This window comes from Gossypium arboreum, chromosome 8, assembly GCF_025698485.1.
Source record: "Gossypium arboreum isolate Shixiya-1 chromosome 8, ASM2569848v2, whole genome shotgun sequence".
Lineage (NCBI taxonomy): Eukaryota > Viridiplantae > Streptophyta > Magnoliopsida > Malvales > Malvaceae > Gossypium > Gossypium arboreum.
Genome location: NC_069077.1, coordinates 3495017 through 3517764, shown reverse-complemented (window position 1 = coordinate 3517764; position 22748 = coordinate 3495017). Strand labels below are relative to the sequence as shown.

The following is a 22748-nucleotide window of genomic DNA, read 5'->3' as shown; positions in this document are numbered from 1 at the left end:
ATAGTGTGTTTTATACCTTTATTATATTATATTTTTAAAGATTTATTTTAATATTTAACTTAATTATCAACTTTGCCTTTAAATTTATAAAAATAAAAATTAATTAATTAATTAATTAATCAATCTATATATATTTTTAAATTTATGTAAAAGTTTTAATATTTTTGAATTTATAAATAATTTTGTAACTGAAGAAAATGAATAAACACAAAGTTATAGAGAAATGAAAATATTTATTGATCATATGTTTTATTTTGTCAATATGCATGACTTTTCTAATTCTTACAAGGTAATCAAATTTACTAGAAACGGTTTCACATAAATTCAACTATATGGAGATATTAATTATAATTTATAGCTATTTTATATAATAAGTCTAAAAATTATAATTTATTAAATAAAATTATCTTAATTAATATTATTTTAATAAAATATTTAAATTTCAAATGAAAAATCTATTAACCATATTTGATCAAATGAAAATAATTTCATGACTAGAATTAAAAATATCAATTTAATAAATTATTAATTTTTAATTAAATATTCTACTTTGAACTTAGAATATCATAAACTTATAAATTGATTATTTAAAATTTAATAACTCATAGTAAATTAATTAATAAATTAATTGAATTTGTTAAATTTATGAACTTTATAAATAATCATGTGAAAGAAATAATACATGCACATCTTCTACAAATTTTAATTTTGTTGATTTAATTCTCACTTCTTTTCTTGTAACATAATTCTCACTTTCTTTATTTGATATAAAAATTTTCGATATAAATTTTATATTAAATTTACAATGATTATCTTTTTATAAAAATGTATTGTTATAGGTATATTTTTGCCACTATTCAGTCTTTGGTTCCAGTGCTATAGTTTCGGGACCTGGAGGAGTTCAACAATAATGGTTAATCTCCGAATAACACTTTCTACGTTGTTACCCTGGAAGCCATTGGCATCGGAACCAAAAAGAATAAAGTTCAGCTTTTCTTTCGGAATTGACAATGACAACTTAGTCAACGATTCGGGCACCAAATTGACTCTACTCCCACCAGATATGTACTTGCAACTTGAATATAGCAATGTCTTGCCATTGAACACCTTTGTTCTGGTTTCCCACACGACTAGGTGCTTCAGCTTCGCTCCTGTTGAAGATTTTGCAATCTATGGGAACTTGGCACAGATGAATTTCATGATTGTATATGATACGGAAAAGCAGATGCTCTCGTTTATGCCTACCGATTGCTCCAAGGTTTAGCCTCTAGGATTTTTTGGTATTTTATGTTAAACAATTTTCATTATATATATATATATATATATATATATATATATTTGGGCACATAAGCAAAATCATGAAGTAGAGATAGTAGTGCTAGGGAATATGGGATGAGTAGGTAGATGTTTGCAACGCAACCCGCCACATAGTTAAATCGAGAGGATGGCTGCCTCTCTGAAATCTTAACTAGATATGCATTAAGTATGTGTGGATGTTCTCATACAATAACATTAACTTCTAATGTATTGGTATTTTTCTGGAAGGAGTGAAGCCCACTTTTTATCCGTTGATATAAATATTTCGTAATTAATTTGAGCTGGAGACAATTTAATCAACAAGTTTCTACTATGTATAGATTATATAAACAATGGGTAGACTAATTCTTGGAGCAATCAGTGGACTTAAACGAGACCGTTTGTGATTTAGTATCATATCCAATCAAGAAATTCATTTGCGCCAAGTTACCATAAATCGCAATATTCTGCGCAGGACTGAAAGCGAAGCAAGCAGTTGAGTCATCAACGTTGACGAAGGTGTTCAATGTCTTTAATTTTACATCAGCATTAGCAAAATGTACTGTAACTTCAGGTGCTTCAAATTCGTGTATAGCAACGTAGCATAAATTAAAACCCTTGGGACCTTGAGCCCTTATACCATTAAACTGGCTCTCCATGGCTGATTCAAGTTGTGAGTAAAAATCTGATGGGAGAAGAGTCAATGTAGTGCCTAAATCAATAACTATGTTGCCTTCGTCTGTTCTGAAAGAAGAATTATCACCATAAGTAACTGAATAAATGCAAGAAGTATCAGTAGGACTAGCACAAGTGCCCCTGTTCAAAGGTGGAAACTACAGCAGCAACATGCATGCTACCATGCAATCATGCATGAGCATACAAGTGACCAGCTGAGGCATTGAAATGTCCATGGTGTAATTCGGTTGAAGAACCATTTTTGTAATAGTTGACTTTTATTAGTTTGTTTGTTATCCTTTTATGTAATGTTCAGCTAAGATTAATTATATTCTTAGCTGATTTTGTAGTCATTTTAGGATGTCATTATGTTGATTTTACAGCTTAGATACTTGCACAAGCAAGCTTTGTTTTCTTTCTATGTAACCCATCTACTTATGTCATGTAATTTTTTTACTGATGAAGTAACAAGCATAGCCAACTTGTTATCCCATTTTGTTCATCCGATTTTGCTTATGTTTTTGAGCTTTCAAACACAAAATCTCTTTATTTTGTTTCATTGATCATTTGATCGAAACTTAACACATACTTTACCCGGATATATTACTTTGTTGCTCCAGTTTCAACAAGTAGTTCATATTTTACCCAGGTAAAATAGATCTGTTTTTTTTCCTGTGTGAAAAACTCAACAAATGGTATCAAGAGCCTGTTGTCTTTGAGGGCCTTGGTTGTGCACAATTTGTGGCTGACTCGTGTTTGAAAGAAAGAAGCAGGAGCTGTTGTTGTTGGTCTGTTTTTTAGTTGCTGCAAGTATGAGCTTCTCACCTCCACCACCACCTGTTTTTGCTGGTGAAAATTACAACATCTGGGCTGTGAAAATGAGGACATACCTGCAGGCACATGACTTGTGGAATGTGGTCCAAAATGACATTGAGCCACCTCCCCTGAGAGCAAACCCAACCATTGCTCAGATCAGGCAGTATAATGAAGACTGTGCAAAGAAGTACAAGGCCATGTCATGCCTTCAAAGTGGAGTTTCAGATGTGATCTTCACAAGGATAATGGCCTGTGACAGTCCAAAGCAGGCATGGGAAAAACTCAATGAGGAGTTTCAAGGATCTGAGAAGACTAGGCAACAGCAACTAATAAACTTAAGAAGGGACTTCGAGAATCTGAGGATGAAGGAGTCAGAGACTGTCAAGCAGTATGCTGACACGATAATGGCCACTGTCAACAACATAAGATTGCTTGGGGATGATTTCAGTGACCAAAGGGTAGTTGAAAAAGTCATAACAAACCTGCTAGAGAAGTATGAATCAAAGATCTCTTCCTTGGAGGACTCGAGGGACCTATCAACTATTCCATTGACAGATTTGATAAATGCTGTCTATGCACAAGAGCAAAGAAGAGCAAACAGAATGGAGGAGTATTCTGAGGGAGCCTTTCAGGCCAGAGGCAGAGAAGGCTTAAACTCGAGCTCCAACTTCAAAGACAAGAAGCCTTGGACAAAAAAGAAGAACAAAGGCAAGAAGAAAGCTACCAAAAGAAAGTTTCCACCTTGTGCTCATTGCAAGAAGACTAATCACCTTGAAAAATGCTGCTGGTATAAGCCTGATATTCAGTGTAGAGGTTGCAAACAGCTTGGGCACATTAAAAAGGTGTGTAAAAACAAACCAAAACCACAGCTACACCATCAAAATCAAGCTCAAACTACTGAAGATGTTGAAGCACAGGAAGAGCATATCTTCACATCTTATTGTTTTGCAAGCTCGAGCAAGGTTAGCAAGATGTGGTTGATTGATAGTGGGTGTACTTATCACATGGCTTCAAACAGAAGCATGTTCAAGGAGCTAGACACCACCTTTGTGACCAAAGTCAGAATAGGGAGTGGTGAGCTCATAAAGGCCAAAGGCAAAGGCAAGACTGTGATTGGCACAAAGTTAGGTAACAAAACTATCTCTGAGGTTCTCTATGTACCTGACATTAGCCAAAATCTGCTAAGTGTTGGTCAGTTATTGGAGAAGGGCTACTCTCTCATTTTTGAAGGCAAGGTGTGTGTGATCAAAGATGCTGTTGACCAAGAGTTAGTAACAGTAGCCATGAGTGATCGAAGTTTCACTTTGGATGTAAATCAGCTAGAGCTAAAGACACATGTGGCTCAGGCTGATGAGTCAAGTTTGTGGCATAGAAGGCTTGGCCATGTGAACTACAAGTCACTTGGCCTACTGCACAAAATGAGCTTGGTTGAAGACATGTCCTGCATTGAGCCAAAGAAGGATGTGTGTGAAGTCTGTCAGCTTGGCAAGTAGACCAGACTGCCCTTTCCTGCCAACAAAGCATGGAGAGCTCAAGAGAGGCTCCAGTTGGTTCACACAGACATCTGTGGACCCATGAAGACCACTACCTTAAATGGGAACAGGTACTTTGCACTATTTATTGATGATTGCACTAGGTTCTGTTGGGTAACTTTTTTGAAGCAAAAGTCAGATGTTGCTGACTTCTTTTACAAATTCAAGGCTTTGGCTGAAAACCAAGCCAACTGTAAGCTGAAATGCTTAAGGTCAGATAATGGGACCGAGTATGTGTCTCAAAGGTTCCAAAAGATATGTGATGATGCTGGAATTCTTCATCAGCTGACAACCATCTACACACCACAGCAAAATGGTGTCTGTGAGAGGAAGAATAAAACAATTCTTGATATGGCTAGGTGCCTTTTGTTTGAGGCTAAAATGCCTAACAATTTTTAGGCTGAGGCAATAAACACTTCAGTTTACTTACTGAACAGACTTCCAACTAATGCAGTAAAAGGAAAAACTCCCTTTGAAGCTTGGTTTGGACAAAAACCAACAGTGTCACACTTGAGGGTATTTGGTTGTTTGTGCTATGCACTAGTTCCAGCAGAGAAAAGGACTAAGCTTGAGAAAAGGTCCATGCCAGGGGTGTTTGTAGGCTACAGCAGTGTGAAGAAAGGTTATAGGATCTTTGATCCATTGACCAAGAAGATCATTGTCAGCAGAGATGTAAAGTTTAATGAAGAAGGGCATTGGAAATGGGATGGAACAGATGCAAGCCTACTTGAAGAAGATCAGAATAGTCCTGATATGCAGCCTACTGAAATTGAAACTAAAGCTGAAGATGATTATGATGAAGCACCTATTCGTGGCACTAGAACACTGGCAGACATCTATGAAAGGTGTGCCATGACTATAGTTGAGCTATCCTGCTATGCTGAAGCTGCAAAAGAGAAATGCTGGCAAGAGGCTATGGAGGCTGAACTGAACATGATTCAAAAAAATGACACTTGGGAGCTGGTCAATAGGCCAGAAAATAGAAAAGTCATTGGTGTTAAATGGGTGTTCAGGACTAAGACAAATGCAGATGGGTCACTGAACAAACACAAGGCCAGGTTGGTTGTGAAGGGTGCAACGGCAAGACAAGGGTTGATTTCTTTGAAACTTTTGCACCTGTTGCAAGGTTGGACACTATAAGGCTGCTATTTGCCTTGGCAGCTCAGAAACAGTGGAAAGTGCACCAATTAGATGTGAAATCAGCATTTCTAAATGGACTCCTTAAGGAAGAAATCTTCATTGAGCAACCTGAAGGATTTGAGGTCTCTGGTGAGGAACACAAGGTCTATAGGCTTAAGAAGGCCTTGTATGGCCTGAAACAGGCTCCAAGAGCTTGGTGTGATAGAATTGATGCCTACTTGTCAAGGCTCGAGTTCACAAAAAGCATAAGTGAGCCCACTCTTTATGTCAAGAATGATGAAAAGGAGACACTGCTGATTGTGTCATTATATGTTGATGACCTACTAGTCATTGGCAGCAAAGATGAGCTGATTGAAGACTTTAAGAAGCAAATGCAAGACATTTTTGAGATGACTGATCTTGGTCTGATGACATACTTCCTTGGTATGGAGGTAAATCAGGGAGAACAAGGGATTTTTATAAGCCAGCAAACCTTTGCACTAAAGGTTCTAAGCAAATTCTGCATGTCAAAGTGCAAACCTACTAGCACACCAGTTGCACTAGGAGAGAAGCTGTCAAGCACATGTGAGCACGATCGAGTTGATGAAAGGGGGTACAGAAGTCTGGTTGGTTGCTTGCTCTACCTAACAGCAACAAGGCCAGACATCCTATATGCTGTTAGCTTACTCTCAAGGTTCATGCACTGCTGCAATGTTGCACATTTTAAAGCAGCAAAGAGGGTCCTAAGATATGTCAAAGGGACTTTGAATTTTGGTGTGAAGTTTGAAAGGTCAAAGGAGCTGAAACTTGTTGGTTACTCAAATAGTGACTGGGCTGGTTCAGTTGATGACATGAAGAGCACATTAGGCTACTTCTTCAGTCTAGGTTCAAGTGTTTTCAGTTAGAGTTCAAAGAAGCAACAAACAGTAGCTCAATCCACTGCAGAGGCTGAGTATATTGCAGCTGCTACTGCTGTTAACCAAGCCATTTGGCTTAGAAAGTTATTGGATGACTTAAATGCTAGACAGATGGAAGCAACTAAAATCAAGGTTGACAACCAGTCTGCTGTTGCCATTGCCAAGAACCCTGTGTTCCATGGCAAAACAAAACATTTCAAGATCAGGTATCACTTTGTGAGAGAAGCTGAACTTGCTAAGGAAATCTGCTTGATACATTGTTGTTCGAGGGATCAGCTTGCTGATGTTCTGACCAAGCCATTAGATGCTGGAAGGTTCGAATGTTTAAGGAAAGAGCTTGGAGTTTGCTGCCTTGTAGCCAAGGAGGAGTGTTTAAAGGTGGCACTACAGCAGCAACATGCATGCTACCATGCAATCATGCATGAGCATACAAGTGACCAGCTGAGGCATTGAAATGTCTATGGTGTGATTCGATTGAAGAACCATTTTTGTAATAGTTGACTTTTATTAGTTTGTTTGTTATCCTTTTATGTAATGTTCAGCTAAGATTAATTATGTTCTTAGCTGATTTTGTAGTCATTTTAGGATGTCATTATGTTGATTTTACAGCTTAGATACTTGCACAAGCAAGCTTTGTTTTCTTTCTATGTAACCCATCTATTTATGTCATATAATTTTTTTACTGATGAAGTAACAAGCATAGCCAACTTGTTCTTTCATTTTGTTCATCCGATTTTGCTTCTGTTTTTGAGCTTTCAAACACAAAATCTCTTTGTTTTGTTTCATTGATCATTTGATCGAAACTTAACACATACTTTACCCGGATATATTACTTTGTTACTCCAGTTTCAACAAGTTGTTCATATTTTACCCAGGTAAAATAGATCTGTTTTTTTTCCTGTGTGAAAAACTCAACAGCCCCCTTGAATGTTCTCGCATGAATTTGAACTACAAGACATCTTTCTGTAAGTGGATGATTTGGTTGGGTCGAAAAGTGGTGCGTCTTGCTTGAAGCACTGTGAACAAGGCGAGCATTGAGTCCAAATAAGATCACTTCCTGTATCAGCAAGTGCAACAACACTGAAACTTGGGGTACCAAGTGATATGTTCATCAAATACTCACCTGTGTTGACGATAATATCGGGATTTGCTTCCGTTGTTGTGATGGAATTCGGATAGAAACGATGAACACGACTGAAGGAATGACGAAAGGCATTGGTGACACGATCGAAGGTAGTTTCAAAAGGATTGTAAAAGGGAGATTTAATGGAGTCACGGTGGATTAATTCGACACTGAAGCCAACATTTTGAGCATCAGTAAGGCGAAGGGTTGAGAGAGAAATGATAGCAAAAACAATTGCTGCTGCCATTGTTGATGTTGGTTTAGGGGTGACAATGATTAACTTGGTCTGTTGATTTATTTTATAGTGTTGAAAGGGTAATACAAAATAAATTAAGATTGAGAAATTTAAGGAATAATTGATGGTGAAATAATATCAAAAGATACAATCAATTAATTTTCCTTTGTAATATGAATATATATATAATTGGAAATATACATTTAACATTCATTTCCTATCTCCATGAATCTTTACGATATAATTTTCTTTAATTGGGCACCGAATATTAATTCAGTTGACTTCCAATTATATTGTAAATCTATTTAATGACATTATTTATTTGTTAATTTTTTATATTTTAATAAAATCAAAAGTTTTTGGAGATTTTTTAAGATCATAAAATTCTCTATTAGTTGGGCTAAGCAGCACCTCACAAGAAGGAATCAAATAAGCAGTATTCTCTATAATCTCTTGTCAGATAATTGGTTTGCCTTAAACTTTGATGCCTCCATTAAGTCCGATGCAGGGGTTGTTTTTGCTGAGGGTTCTACTTGATTAGAGAGGAGTTTGGATCCTTGGGTATATTCATCGTCTGGGAGCTTGTTCAATATTTGATACTAAACTTTGGGGTAATTCTTGGACAGAGATGGGGTGTAATAAGGTACTAATCTAATTTGATAGTTTAGACGTAGTTAAAGCAATTCAGGAAGGGGATTTAGCTATTTCGAATTCCGTTTTGATTAAGAGGATCATTCAAGCCTTACAACATATGAGCAGTGACATATAAGATATATTCCGAGGGAGAGAAATCTAACTACAAACCGTTTAACTAAGATGGTGAGATTGATATGAGTATTTACCGAAACTCCCATGAAACTTTTAATAATTTTACAATTTAATAGAGCTAGCGACTTTTACGATCTTGAATTAATTTTTCTTTTGTTTTTATCACAAAAAATTAATATCAAATTTCCATTTATATGGGTTTTAACTTTTAAGTCTCAAATTGCGACATGGGAAAGTGGAATTTGTATATTGTTTTCCTTTCATACCTTTGAATTACTGTGCAATAAGTTATGGGCATATTGATGATGCTAAGACTTCAGAATTTGAAAAGTCCGCGATGATGAAGTAGCGTTGGCAAAAATGGAAGATTTAGGATCTTAATCATGAGTATATGTAGATTTTTATTTCATATTTTATTGTGGTTTAACGTGTTGGTCGTTTTTTAATTTATTTTAGTTTAGATTCAAATATATTTTGATTATTATCTTTCTATTTGTGCATTATAATAATTGGATTATGATTATAGTTATGTAAATACAATGATTGTAATTGTAATTCGCTTATGTATTATATAGATTAATTCTAATTGTCATTATATTGATGCATTACCAGTAATTACAATTTAGTTATCTCGACGATTGCTTGTTGTGTGATTTTTATGAGGTGATATTGTTTTAGTTCAATCGGGTATTTTACATCTTTTAAATCGTCCATTATAATTTAGTTTGGCTCGATTTGATTTTTGGTTTTGTATTTTGATTTATTTTGTCAAAATGAACTTTATTTTATGAATTTATTATATTATTCAAAAAATAAAAAATTTAATAAATATTTTTAAAAGTATATAAATTTTCAAGAATTTTTAATTTTTTTACTATTTTAAATATAATATATTTATTTTTATATCATAAAATTAAAATTAATTTAATTTCAAAATCGTAATTTTAAACTTTCATTTCATAAATCTTCCAAACACTGAACAATTTTTGAATTTTCTTATTCAGATTCAAGTGTTATAATTATATTTTTTGAGAAATTCTAAAATGAAAACCGTTTTAAGTGAATATTTTTCTTTGCCAAATTTATTAATTAAAACAAAAGGTTAAAATATGGTTCAAGTATTTGTATTCTTTAGGTAATTGAAACTTAGTCTCCATAATTTTATTTTTCAAGATTTTAGATTTTTATTTTTAAGATTTAAAATTTAAATCCAATTGCTAATCTTATTAAATTCTTTTTGTTTTTTAATTTATTAGTGTGATAATTTAAAATAAAAAAAGTATTTGATAGAAATGGAATTATAATGGACTTAAATTTAATAGAAAAAACTTTAATAGTGTTAACAATGAATTTACATTTTAAATCTGAAAAATAGAAAAACTCAATTGTTATAAAATAAAAGATGACTAACTTTGAAAGTGCATAAGAAAGAATGGCAGCCATTGTTGTAAAATGTTGATAGCTTTGAAAGAACATGGAATGAGTCGGTGTAGTTTGAGTTTTGAGTTTAGTTATTTCTTAATATTTAACAAAATATCATTACAAAGAAAAAACTTAAACAAGGAGGTGCTGATAACGAAGGAGAACATGTAGCAATCATCAAATATTTAATATTACATAAAATCATACTAAAATATTGAATAGTATTATATAGAATTAAAAAACAGGCTAATTCTTGGAGCAATCAGTGGGCTTAAACGAGACTGTCTGCTTTTGAGTATCATATCCAATTAAGAAATCCATCTGTGACAAGTTACCATAAATTGCAACATCATCCAGGGGATTGAAAGTGAAGCATATAGCTGTGTCGGAAACCCTGATGAAGGTGTTCAATGGCTTTAACTTCACATCAGCATTAGTAAAATGCACTGTAACATCAGGGATTTTAAACTCGTCTTTAGCATTATAGCATAAACTCAAACCCTCAGGACCTTCAATCCTTTTAGCACTAATCTGGCTAGTCATGGCGGATTCAACTTCTGAGTAAAAATCTGATGGGAGAAGAGTCAATGTAGTGCCTGAATCAATGATTATGTTGCCTTCTTCTGATCCCAAAGAAGAGCCTGTGAACTTTATTCTTTTGGTTCCAACAGTGATGGTTTCAAGTGTAAGGAAGTAAAAGGTGTCGGGGGATTTTTTAACCAATGGTGTTGAAACAACTCCAGGGCCTGAAACTATTGCATTGGAGCCAAAGTTAATTTTGCTGGAATTACCTGCTTGGGAAATTGGCAACAAGCAGTAGGAGAATTTGCCAGCTACGGAAGTTCTCAATTGGGAAATTAGTGAAACTTGACCACCTCCAAGGCCGATAATGCCAGATGTCTTCTCATCGAATGTTCCACCATTGAAGGTTCCACATCCAATGACTGTTTTCGGGAAAGCTACGGGTCGGCCGGTTGTCGAAGCCAAGGTGAGTGTATCAGCAGCGAGATCACCGTCTGAGAAAGAGCTATCACCGTAAGAGACGGCATATTGACAAGAATGATCAGTAGAACAAGAGGTGCGTTCAAGATCAATGCATTGACTTGCACTGCAAGAAATCTTTCTGTAAGTTGACGATTTACTAGGGTCAAAAAATGGAGCGTCTTGCTTGAAACACTGAGAACAAGGCTTGCATTGAGTCCAACTAAGATCACTTCCTGTATCAGCTATTGCAACAATATCAAACCTTGGGGTTCCAAGTGATATTTTCATCAAATATTCACCAGAATCGGCAGTGAGATCAGATTCTGCTGCCGTTGTTGGAACAGAATTCGTCTTGAAGCGATGAACACGATTGAAGGAACGACGCAAGGCATTGGTGACACGATCAGAGGTGGTTTCTAAAGGATTGTAAAAGGGAGATTTACTGGAGTCACGGTGGATTAATTCAACACTGAAGCCATCCTTTTGAGCTTCAATAGAGCAAAGTGTAGAGAGAGCAAGGATAGCCAAAACTATAGCTGCCATTGTTGTAAGAATTGCTTGGTTTGGGGTGACCATGAACTTGATGATTTATATATTATAGTGTTGAAAGGATAATCCAATTAAGATTGTGAAAATTAATGAATAATTTAATAGAAAAAAATATAATCAATTAATTTTCCTTTGTAATACAAAGTATAATTGGAAAGATACATTTAACATTCATTTCCTATCCCATTCAATATTCTTTTGCCATTCTTAGAATCACAAAATCTTGAAAAGGAAGGAAAAAAAAATTATTTCTCTTCTGGAGCAATAACTTTCCATCTTTAAACTGGGCACAGCACATTAATTCTGTAGATTTTATTATTTACAAATTACATTGTGTACATATTTAATGACACAATTAATTTATTAAATTTCCATATTTGATGCATGAAGTTTTAGCTTAATATTTTGATTAATTTACTACAGTAAAAATATTATATATGAAATTGTTCTTTGTATCAAAACTTTTAATATTTGAAATTTGATGTTACTATAGGGAGCTTTTGATTTGGCAAAATTAAAATTTTGATAATAAATATTAGACCGATGATATATTTTGAAAATCTTTTTTATGTTAAATACATTTGTATGAATTTTCAGCGTTAATATTTAATATATTTAAATAATTTTAGAATATAGTTCTTGATTGTATGACTGAAATGTGTTTATGACTATTCCTTAAGCCTGATGCTTTTTTAAGATCTCAACTTTAGTTAAGGAGATATTACAGTTGGATAGTTATTTTCTCAACGGAGTTGTCTAATTTTATTGTTTTTACTTAATGAAAAAAAAAAAAACAGCAATCTTTCCTCCAAAATGCAAGAAGGAGAAGTGAAATTTATATATTTTTCCGTTCATACCTTTAAATTAATGTGCAAATTAGTTACTCAAAATTTATATCAATTAAAAAAAATAAATAAAGGCTTGACACTATTGATGAAGGTTGTAACTTAGGCATGACAAATATATATATTTTAATAATTGAGAGTATAAATGAAATTGTTAAGAATTGAATCTAAACTTTCATGCCATAACACAAATGCTCTGTAAACTTAATACTTGAAAGTCATACATACTTTATATAAATTTATATTTCTAATTTTTTAAGTATATAATTTTGAAGATAATCATTTTGATAAATAAATTATTTATAATAAACAAAATAAATTAAAGCTCGTGACAATTACACACCATATATATTATAATAATATGAGGTTACAGAAAAAGGAAATAACAATCGTGCTCACATTATAATTTTTGACACATAGACACTTTTTATTTGAAGCACTTATTTATAATTTGAGTAAATTACTCATTGCTTTTTAATTTTTAAGTTATTCCAGCTTTTTGTTTAATTTTTTTATAATTTTTATATCTTAAATATAGAGTTGACTTTAAATGATTTATGTCTTTATTTTAATATTTTACTTAATCGAATTAACTTTTAATGTTATCATAGTAAAATTAATGAATATTAATTTATTAAGTTTAAAATATAGTTAAAAATATATTAATAGCATTTATTAAATTAAATTTATATTTTCAAATATAATAATTACAATTAAACACATAATAATTACATTGATTGATTAGAGTAGAGTAAAGATAATTATAGAATTACAAAAAATCAAATTTTAACAATTTTAACATTAAAATAAAGTAATGTAACAATATATAAAAAAATAACCCATAAGAAATTATTAATCATATTATTTAAATTATAATATATTAATATTAGTATCCAAATTATGATGTTTTTCCATTATTTTAAAATTAAATAAAATTAATATAACTGATTCTAAATTAATTAAATATTTCTAAAATATTTTCTAACTACATTATCTTTTTCATTTTATTAATGATTTTTAATAAATTCATTAAAACAAAAACTAACATTATAAAATATTATAAAACTACAAAACATAATGACATAGGTTAATCATTTTGATATTTTTGGAGTAAAGATATAAAATTAGTTTTTAATTAAAATATTTATTTTAAAATTTTTGAAAAATAATAATTACGTTATTTTATCTAAATCTAAATAAAATCAAAATTAGATAACAATTTTTTTTTATCCAGTGAAATTGAATTCAAATTGTGCTAATCATTTTATCTAATTATTTATTTTTACTTTTAATTTATTTTCCTCTTTTATTATTTTTATTTATTGAAAATTTTAAAATAAATTAAAAAACAAGACAAAAAAATTAAACCATTATAAGTATGACAATAAAAAAGTAAATAACATATTTAAAATTTGCATTGGATTATTTTCATTTCAAAATTTAAATTTTATTAACAAACAATTGATAAGTTTGTTATGGGGTTTCTTGCTATATATATCTCACTTTTTTACTAGTTATATGCATTACAAGATTACAATCTACTTTCTTCACTTTTGTTTTCATTAATCTTTCTAAAGTTTTATCGTGATGAATAGTGTATTGTTAATCTCGTTATTTGTTTTGTCCTTCTCAGCCATATTGTTCAACCAAAGTTTTTCAATCCGTGATAATTATGCTTATGATAATTGTAGCGACGTAAAAAAAAAATTATTTGTTTTGGGTAGCTAATTGTGGCAATTTATTGAGAACTTTAAAACTGAAGTTTGATTTTTTTGAAACATAAACTGAAAAAAACAGAAATAAAGATGGGAGTCGCCACCGATCCTTTTTATAGGTATGATCGGACACCTAATAAATTTAATTTTTTTTTTAAAAAGAAGGCCGAGTTTAGGTCTACGTTAAAACCAGAGAAAAAGTAGGGTTCGGAGTCGATTCTGAGGAAGGTATGAGCACCCTCGTGACGCCCAAAATTGGTATCTTTTAAACATGTGTTGTCTTAATTTTCAAAAATGCTAGTTCAATTTAAATTCCAATCGTGATCCAATTTAAAAGACGAGAACTTTCAATTTTTGATTTTTGAGAAGGATATACCGTTTTAACACGAGCCGACAAATTCCATCCAACATAGCGATGAAATTTACGACTTAACGTTAAATCGGTGTATTGCCTCGACTAATAATTAAAACATGAAAACTATTCATGAAATAAGAATTTGAAATAAATCAAATATGCAAACAATGACATTTTCAAATGAAAAATATTAACATAATACTAGAGCAGTAGCAAAACAATAATAATATTTAAAAGAGAAATAAAAACCAAACATAAACAAATATAAAGTACATTTAGTAATAATAATATAAGGTAATATATACATAAGATAATATGCAAAAATATAATATATGACATATATACATGATGTGTATATTTTTTGTATATTTTTGTATATTTTTTATGTTTTAATATATATAGGTTAAAAAAACTTAAAACCGAATTTAAAATAGAAAGAAAAAGAAATCACCTTAGGTTTTTTTTTTTAAGCTTTCAATCCTTTGATCTTGGTATTTTTTATACTTGAATGCTATTTCTGTATTTAAACGCTGATTGAATCACTATATTGAATCTGAGATTGGATGTTTCACTTTCTTGTTTTTGTGCTCATTTCTCACTGCAAAAAATGAAAGAGAAAAAAAGAAGAAGAGTCCCCTCCTTACAATCTTTTTCATTCGGCTTTTATAGCCTTATTTACAAACTATTTTTTTTACTATTTCTACTATTGTTGTATGTTTGCTTCCTTCCTCTGTCTTTGCAAAGCGGTGGGAGTGTGTGATGGTGTTGGTGGCGGGCAGCATGGGAGAATGGGAGTGGTCTTGGTGGCGAAAGATGGGAGAGTGGGAAGAGGCAAGTGGGAGTCTAGGGTTTTGGGATTGGGCTTGGATGCTGGGCTAGGTTAATTTTAGGTTTTGGGTTTGAGGATGGGTTAAATGGTTTAATGGGCCTGGGTATTTTGTAAACGGGCCAAAATTGGCCTACAACAATAATCATCCAGCTGTACAAGCTAATAATTTTTCGTCATTGTTCCCTTGTTTATGGTTAATAGATACAATTTTGCAACCATTACTTAATTTTCCACCTTTTTTCAGCTCACCACCACCATCAGAACCTACAAGGTCTCTAGCAGAGGATCGTAGACTTGATGAATGCCGACAAATTCTTTTCAAGAATGTTGACACGAACTGCTACGTAGAATTGTTAAAATCTTTTGATGCCCCTAAGATTTTACTTCGATCGGATTGTTGCTGTAAAATTATGCTAGTTCCGGATGATTGTTTCAATAAAATTCCTTTTACTTCAGATCATAGTGTGACTTCCAAATTAAAAAATTATTGTTCTAAGAAATTAGCTGCAGCACCATCAGCTTAGATTAGATTTTTCTATTTATTATGATTATGTTTTAATTAGACTTTTTTTTAATAAAGTTACTATCTTGTAGGTTCTTTTATTTTTAATAAACGATTTTTCTGCTTTAAATTGAAAGTTTAAAGTATTGAATGTCTATGATATTAGTTTTTTATTTATTATTATTTCTTCCAAGTTTTATAGTTCTTTTCTCTTTTGATACAATTGAGTATTGGATTAATATGAAAGTAAACTTTATTATAGATATTTAACAATATTTGAAGTTAATCACTTTTGATAAATAAATTGTTTGTAATAAATAAATAAATTGAAGTTTGTGACAGTTACATATAGTATATACTATAACAATACAAGGGTACAAAAAAAAAAACAGTCATGCTCTCTCATAGGAAAAGAATTGTATAAAATAGTGACATAATATCATCTATATCTTTTTTCAATAGTTTAATGTCACATTAGTAATAATTTTATCCTAAATTTTATGATTTTTATCTTGAAAAAATTAAATTGAAATGAAAATCTTGAAATTTAAGATAAATTTGTTTATGTGGTATTAAACAAAATGAATAATATCTCTGTTTCATACTTTGATGCTCACATTACAATTTTTGACGACACTTTTCATTTGAAGCACTTATTTACAAATTGAGTAAATATATCTTTTACTCATTGCTTTTTAATTTTTAAGTTACTCCATGTCTTTTGTTTAAATTTTTCTTTATAATTTTTATATTTTAAATATAAAATTGATTTTAAATGATTAATGTCTTTGTTGTAATATTTTACTTAATTGAATTAATTTTAATGTTATCATTTAAAAATTAATGAATATTAATTTGTTAAGCTTAAAATATAATTAAAAAAGACACATATTGAAAGCATTTATCAAATTAAATTTATATTTTTAAATATAATAAGGGTTAATTATTTTATTAAAATATAGTAAAATAAATATAGAATTACAAAAATCAAATATTAAAATTTTGACATTAAAATAAATTGATTTAACAATATATAAAATAAATAATTCGTAATAAATTATTAATAATATTATTTAAATTATAATATAATATTAATATTCAAGATATGATGTGCTTTTATTATTTTAATATTAAATAATTTTAAAAATTAAATGAAATTAATATAACTGGTTCTAAATTAATTAAATATTTTTAAAAATATTTTGTAATTATATTACCTTTTCAATTCATTAATGATTTTTCTGAATAAATTCATTAAAAAAATTCTAAACAACTAATATTATAAAATATTATAAATTTTATATATACAACTAGCCTATTAGACTACAAATTAATTTATAAAACTATAAAACATAATTAAATAGGTTAATGATTTTGATACTTCGGAGTAAAGATATAATATTAGTTTTTAATTTAAATATTTATTTTAAATTCTTTGAAAAGTAATGATTATTTGATAATGTTGTTTTATCTAAATCTAAATAAAATCAAAATTAGAGAACAAAATTTATCAATTTTACTAAAATAGACATTCAAAAGAAATATTGGATCTGAAATTTTTTTTATCTAGTGGAATTGAATTCAAATTGTGATATATCATTTTAACTATTTATTTATATTTTTACTTTTAAATTATTTTCCTCTTTCATTATTTTTATTTATTGAAAATTTTAAAATAAATTAAAAAGACCAAAAAAAAAAAAGAAGAAGGTTAAAACATTATGAGTATCACATCTTTAAAAAAAAAACAGTCAGAAAAATGTTACAAGAGCATGCAACTAGAATTAAATGGCTACACACACATATTGATATTATTCAATTTTTATTAATTAATTTTTATTTTATAACAGATAACATCTTTAAAATTTGCATTGGATTATTTTCATTTCAAAATTTAGGTTTTATTAACAAACAATTGATAGGGTTGTTATAGCGTTTTCTTGCTATATGTATCTCACCATTTTACTAGTTACATGCATTACAAGATTTCAATCTACTTTCTTCACTTCCATTCTCATTAATCTTTTCCACAGTTTTATCATGATGAAGGGTGTATTGTTAATTTCATTATTTGTTTTGTTTTTTTCAGCCACATTTTTTAATCAAAGTTTTTCAATCCGTGATAATTATGCTCATGATAATCATCCAATTGTACAACCTAATAATTTTTCACCACTGTTTCCTTGTTTATGGTTAATAGATACAATTTTGCAACCATTGCTAAATTTTCCACCTTTTATCAGCTCACTGCCACCGCCAGAACCTATAGAGTCTCCATCGGTAGATCCTAGATTTTATGAGTGCCGAAAAATATTCTTTGAAAAAAATTTTGACATGAACTGCTACAAAGATATGTTAAATTCTTTTGGTTCGCACAAAGTTTTACTTCGACCGGATTGTTGCCGTAGAATTATGCTACTTCCAAATTATTGTTTTAATGGAATACTTTTTCCTTCGTATCAGGATGTGACTTCCAAATTTAGAAGTTATTGTTCTAAGAAATTAGCTGCAGCACCATCAACTTAGATTAGATTACTATCTTTTAGTTAGAATTTATTTTTCAATAAAGTTAGTATCTTGTAATTTTTTATTAATAAAATTGGTTTATGATTTTTCTGTATTGAATGTTTATGAGATTAGTTTTTATTTCTTCCGAGTTTTATAGTTCTTTTCTCTTTTCATACAATTGAGTATTTGGATTAATATGAAAGTTTATTATTTATGAGATTAGTGTTTATTATTGCCAAGAAAAATAAGAATATGAATTTTTATTATAGATAATTTTGTTTGGATTCTGCAACCTTTTAGTAACTTTTTATTAAAAATTAATTATGAATTTTAAGTCTAAGTCATAATATACTCAATCGTTTTGATGAATCTATAATATATATATATATATATATATATATATAATGAAATTAGTAAATATTGTATCCTGAAATAGATACAAATTGGTAAAATTATTAGAGAGATAATTACATAAATTAAATCACTTTTAATATTAAATTAATTTTTATTAAAATAATATTTTTTAAATAATATTGGTTAACTGTTAATGTTTTTTATCTACCTCTAATAAATTAAAAAATGGCATATTTTGAGGGTGGAGAAAGTATATTAGTGTGCTGATTCGTGTATTCGTCCTCGAGTTTGATTCGATTAATATGGCTATAACATAAAAATAGAGTGTGAAATATATGTGATAATAAAATGAAAAAAAAATATAATGAAAATGAAAATCAATTGTGATATAAGAAACAAGATTCAAATACCTTGAGAGTGCATCGAGATGTATCATAAATGTTTATAATGATATGATAGTATGAAACAATGATATATGTTTATGTGATTATGTATGCTGAAATGAAATTTGGACACTATGCATCTTATTGTTATTTTACTTGTTTATCTGTTTAATAAGTATGCTTGAATTTAAATTATTTTAGCATCATTGGGTACTCAATAGTCAACATAAGAATTTGTTTGTTTTTGTGCGCAGGTTTTGAGCAAGTTTGTGCTCTTTTGTTTATATATTGTTAATGATATGTACTTAGATAGAGTCATGTTTATATGTTGTTTTAAGTCTTTTGAAATATTTCAGTACTTTGTTGCTTTGATATATAATTTTGATGGATATATGCATGAGTTTACTTGCTGCATTAGATGTTAAATCATAGCTAGTATGAAGTACTGAATGTCATGTTTGCATGTGGATTAAATGTGTTTCGGCATGTTAAATGTGTGGATTGGTATGATATGATGTTAGGGTATTTTAGGTGACATTTAGAGATGAAATTCATGCTTGAAATATTGTATTGTAGGTGAAATCGTCGTTTAGTCTACATTTAAATTATGTCTGGAGACATTAAGAATAAAAATAATCAAATTGTGCATTTTTTAGTATAGATCTTGAGACTTATCAAACAAGTTTCAAGATATCATGATATAAGTCTCAAGTCATAATGGCCTATGTGTCTCATCTAAGCATGTAAGGTAGGGGTCTGAACCAGGGGTGTTGTGTATTGAGACATAAGGAGCTAAGTCATTGATTAATTTAGTGCGCTTAGTAGTCATTGATTAATTTGGGTGTGGATGTTTGTCGAGGGGTCCTTGATGTAGGTGCTTTTGGAGGATGGTTTGGGTTGTTGGTTCTGATGGGTTCTAGTTTGCTTGATTATTCTAGGTCTGTTTTTGTGTTAGTGGTGAATTAGGAGTGATTTCCTAAAACTGTTTCTGAAGTTGTGGTGTCATAGATGGCTAATGACCATGAAGGTTTTGATCTACTCGTCATGGTGTTTGTTAATAAGAAAGATTTATATTTTTTTATGGATGGCCTCTAGGAGGATTGAAACTTTTGAATTTGTGTTTGTGTGACAAAGATGGAACGACTACTGAGGCAATAAAGTATGTGATGGAAAAGAAGAATTTTACAGCAAGTGGGCGTGGAAGATGTGAAAGAGTAAACCTAGATCTTTCTTTTGCAGGTGTTTCGTTTTAATAATGTGTATCTGTTAGTGGCATAAGTTTCATTTAATTAATAATGTGTGCAATGAAAAATTAAATATCATCATAATTTACATGTCTAGGTTAGGTGAAGCATGTAAGATAATACTTTTAAGAAGATGAAAAATATAATTAAGTGTGATAAAAGTTAATAAATTCAACTTATGCCACTAGCAGCTACATTCTCAGGCTCTTCTCAATTACCCCCCAAAAATGAAGTTTGTGGCTCTGCTTATTCCTTTTGCAATTTTGCTTTCTATGGTTAAGGGTCAACTTGTTCCTGCCATGTTCATATTTGGAGACTCAATTGTTGATGTAGGAAACAATAATGATCTGGTTACGCTTGTAAAAGCTAACTTCCCTCCTTATGGGAGGGATTTTGCTCATCATGAACCGACCGGAAGATTCTGTAATGGAAAGCTAGCGATAGATATTATTGGTTAAACCTTGTTTCTTTTTCTTTTTATAATCATGTTTATCTTGTATATTTATTAAACAGTTTCTTTTTTCTGCATTTGTAAACACAGCTGAGGGACTTGGCTTCACTGACCATCAGCCCGCTTACATGAGTGACAAGGCTAACGGGGAAATGTTGTTGATTGGAGTCAATTTTGCATCAGCTGCTTCCGGTTATTATAATGCTACAGCAATTTTATACGTAAGCCAAAAAGTTGTTTTTATTTCTCTATGTACTTTCAAATATTCATTCATTTATTTATTTTTACAGAATACATTCTCTTTAAGTCAACAATTGGAAAATTACAAAGATTACAAGAATAAATTAACAGCTATAACGGGAAAATCGAATACATCTTCAATCATATCGAACGGAATCCATCTTATTAGTTCTGGGAGCAGCGACTTTCTTCAAAACTATTACATTAATCCTTTATTATTCACATCCTATACACCTAATATGTTTTCAGATATTCTCATTGAATCATATGATAATTTCATTCAGGTTTTCCTTAATACTTTTTTCACTAAATTAATATATATATATATATATATAATTTCATGATTTTCTAAATTTTCTTTCAGAATTTATACGAGCTTGGAGCAAGAAGAATAGGAGTCACAACTTTACCACCACTTGGGTGCTTACCGGCAGCCATCACAGCTTTTGGGCATGGTAGCAATCAGTGTGTGGCTAGATTAAATAACAACGCAATTTCATTTAACAACAAGCTCAATCACAGATCTCAAAGGTTAAAGAGAAGGTTTTCTAAGCTTAAGTTAGTTGTCCTAGACATCTATAGTCCTCTTTACACCATTATCACAAAGCCTGATGAGAACGGTAAAAATACTAAATATTATTTCTTAAAATGTTAGAAGCATGAGTAAGGCTTAACTTCTAAGCAAGCAATAATAATTTAAACATGTGAAAATAGGTTTTGCAGAGGTAAGAAGAGCTTGTTGCGGGACTGGATTGCTTGAAACATCCATACTATGCAATCAACATTCCATTGGAACTTGCTCAAATGCGTCACAATATGTTTTCTGGGATAGTTTCCATCCAACAGAGGCTGCAAACAAGATTTTAGCTACTAACCTCTCTAATAGTGGAAGCTCTTTAATTCAACCATAGTTAAAATTTATAATTTATGGTTTAGCTTAAATTTAAAAAATTAAATAAAGACCCTATAGCTGGTTTTTATCATGTATTCACTTTATATTTTATGAATTTTCTTATAAGGATTTTGTTGAGCTAATGTCTATTTTAGTCTTACATTTAATTTTTCACCTTTTTAAAACTTTGAACTTGTATTTTTGTCGAACACTCCAAAATCGATGAAAAAGATAATGTTTGTTAATTTTGCTGACATGATATATATGTGAATTACGTAGATAATGGTCAATATTTAATTATTTTTTAACATTTAAAAATATTTTTATATTTTAATAATTTTAATTTTTAAAAATAGTGTTATAATTTTTGAATTTTAAAATTTTAAAAAACTAATTAAATGATGATTTGTTATCCACATGACAATATACATGTATGTAAGTTAAAATATTTAACTTTTTCATTTATTTTGAGTGATTTAAAAATATATATAAATTTTAGAGCTAAAAAACACAAAATTAAATATTATAAATTTTAAAATACAAATAAAAATATAAAAAAACACATATAACATGATTACAAGCTCAATAAATTATAACCGTTAGAATTCCGCACAGAATATCCCCATTTAAGATTAGGGGCAGAAGAAAATTATTAAAATTAGTTTATAAAATTATAAGAGATAATTAAATAGGTTAATGAGTTTGATTTTAGGAGTAAATATATAAAATTAGTTTTTAATTAAAATATTTAAAATTTGAAAAGTAATGATTATTTGATAACATTCTTTTATCTAAATCCAAATAGAATCAAAATTAGAGAACAAAATTTATCATTTTTACTAAAATAGCCATTCAAAATAAATATTGGATCTAAATTCTTTTTATCTTGTGGAATTGAATTCAAATTCTGCTATATCATTTTATCTATTTATTAATTACTTTTAATTTATTTTCCTCTTTTATTATTTTTATTTATTGAAAATTTTAAAATAAA

General features: G+C 30.0%; 2 protein-coding genes across 2 annotated transcripts; one reads left to right on the top strand and one right to left on the bottom strand.

Moving 5' to 3' along the window:
* Positions 1 to 9980: 9980 nt before the first annotated feature.
* Positions 9981 to 11493, bottom strand: LOC108469448 (aspartic proteinase CDR1-like). Its single transcript, XM_017770329.2, has one exon. The coding sequence runs from the start codon at positions 11461 to 11463 to the stop codon at positions 10150 to 10152; it is 1314 nt and encodes a 437-aa protein (XP_017625818.2). The 5' UTR covers positions 11464 to 11493; the 3' UTR covers positions 9981 to 10149.
* Positions 11494 to 15064: 3571 nt separating this feature from the next.
* Positions 15065 to 21773, top strand: LOC108468694 (GDSL esterase/lipase At5g22810-like). The gene is made up of 8 exons (XM_017769562.2): positions 15065 to 15182; positions 18256 to 18321; positions 19182 to 19192; positions 20363 to 20624; positions 20713 to 20843; positions 20913 to 21146; positions 21227 to 21482; positions 21577 to 21773. Exons 1-8 carry the CDS (start codon positions 15065 to 15067, stop codon positions 21771 to 21773), a joined length of 1275 nt encoding a protein of 424 aa, XP_017625051.2.
* Positions 21774 to 22748: the final 975 nt, after the last annotated feature.

What these genes read in the sequence shown, in the direction of transcription:
- LOC108468694 (XM_017769562.2), top strand. Translation starts at nt 15,065, where the DNA reads ATGTTTGCTTCCTTCCTCTGTCTTTGCAAAGCGGTGGGAGTGTGTGAT. An exon ending in AGATGGGAGAGTGGGAAGAG is followed by an intron (nt 15,183 to 18,255) that starts GCAAGTGGGAGT and finishes CAATAAAGTTAG; the next exon opens with TATCTTGTAATTTTTTATTA. An exon ending in ATGCTACAGCAATTTTATAC is followed by an intron (nt 20,844 to 20,912) that starts GTAAGCCAAAAA and finishes TTATTTTTACAG; the next exon opens with AATACATTCTCTTTAAGTCA.
- LOC108469448 (XM_017770329.2), bottom strand. Translation starts at nt 11,463, where the DNA reads ATGGTCACCCCAAACCAAGCAATTCTTACAACAATGGCAGCTATAGTT.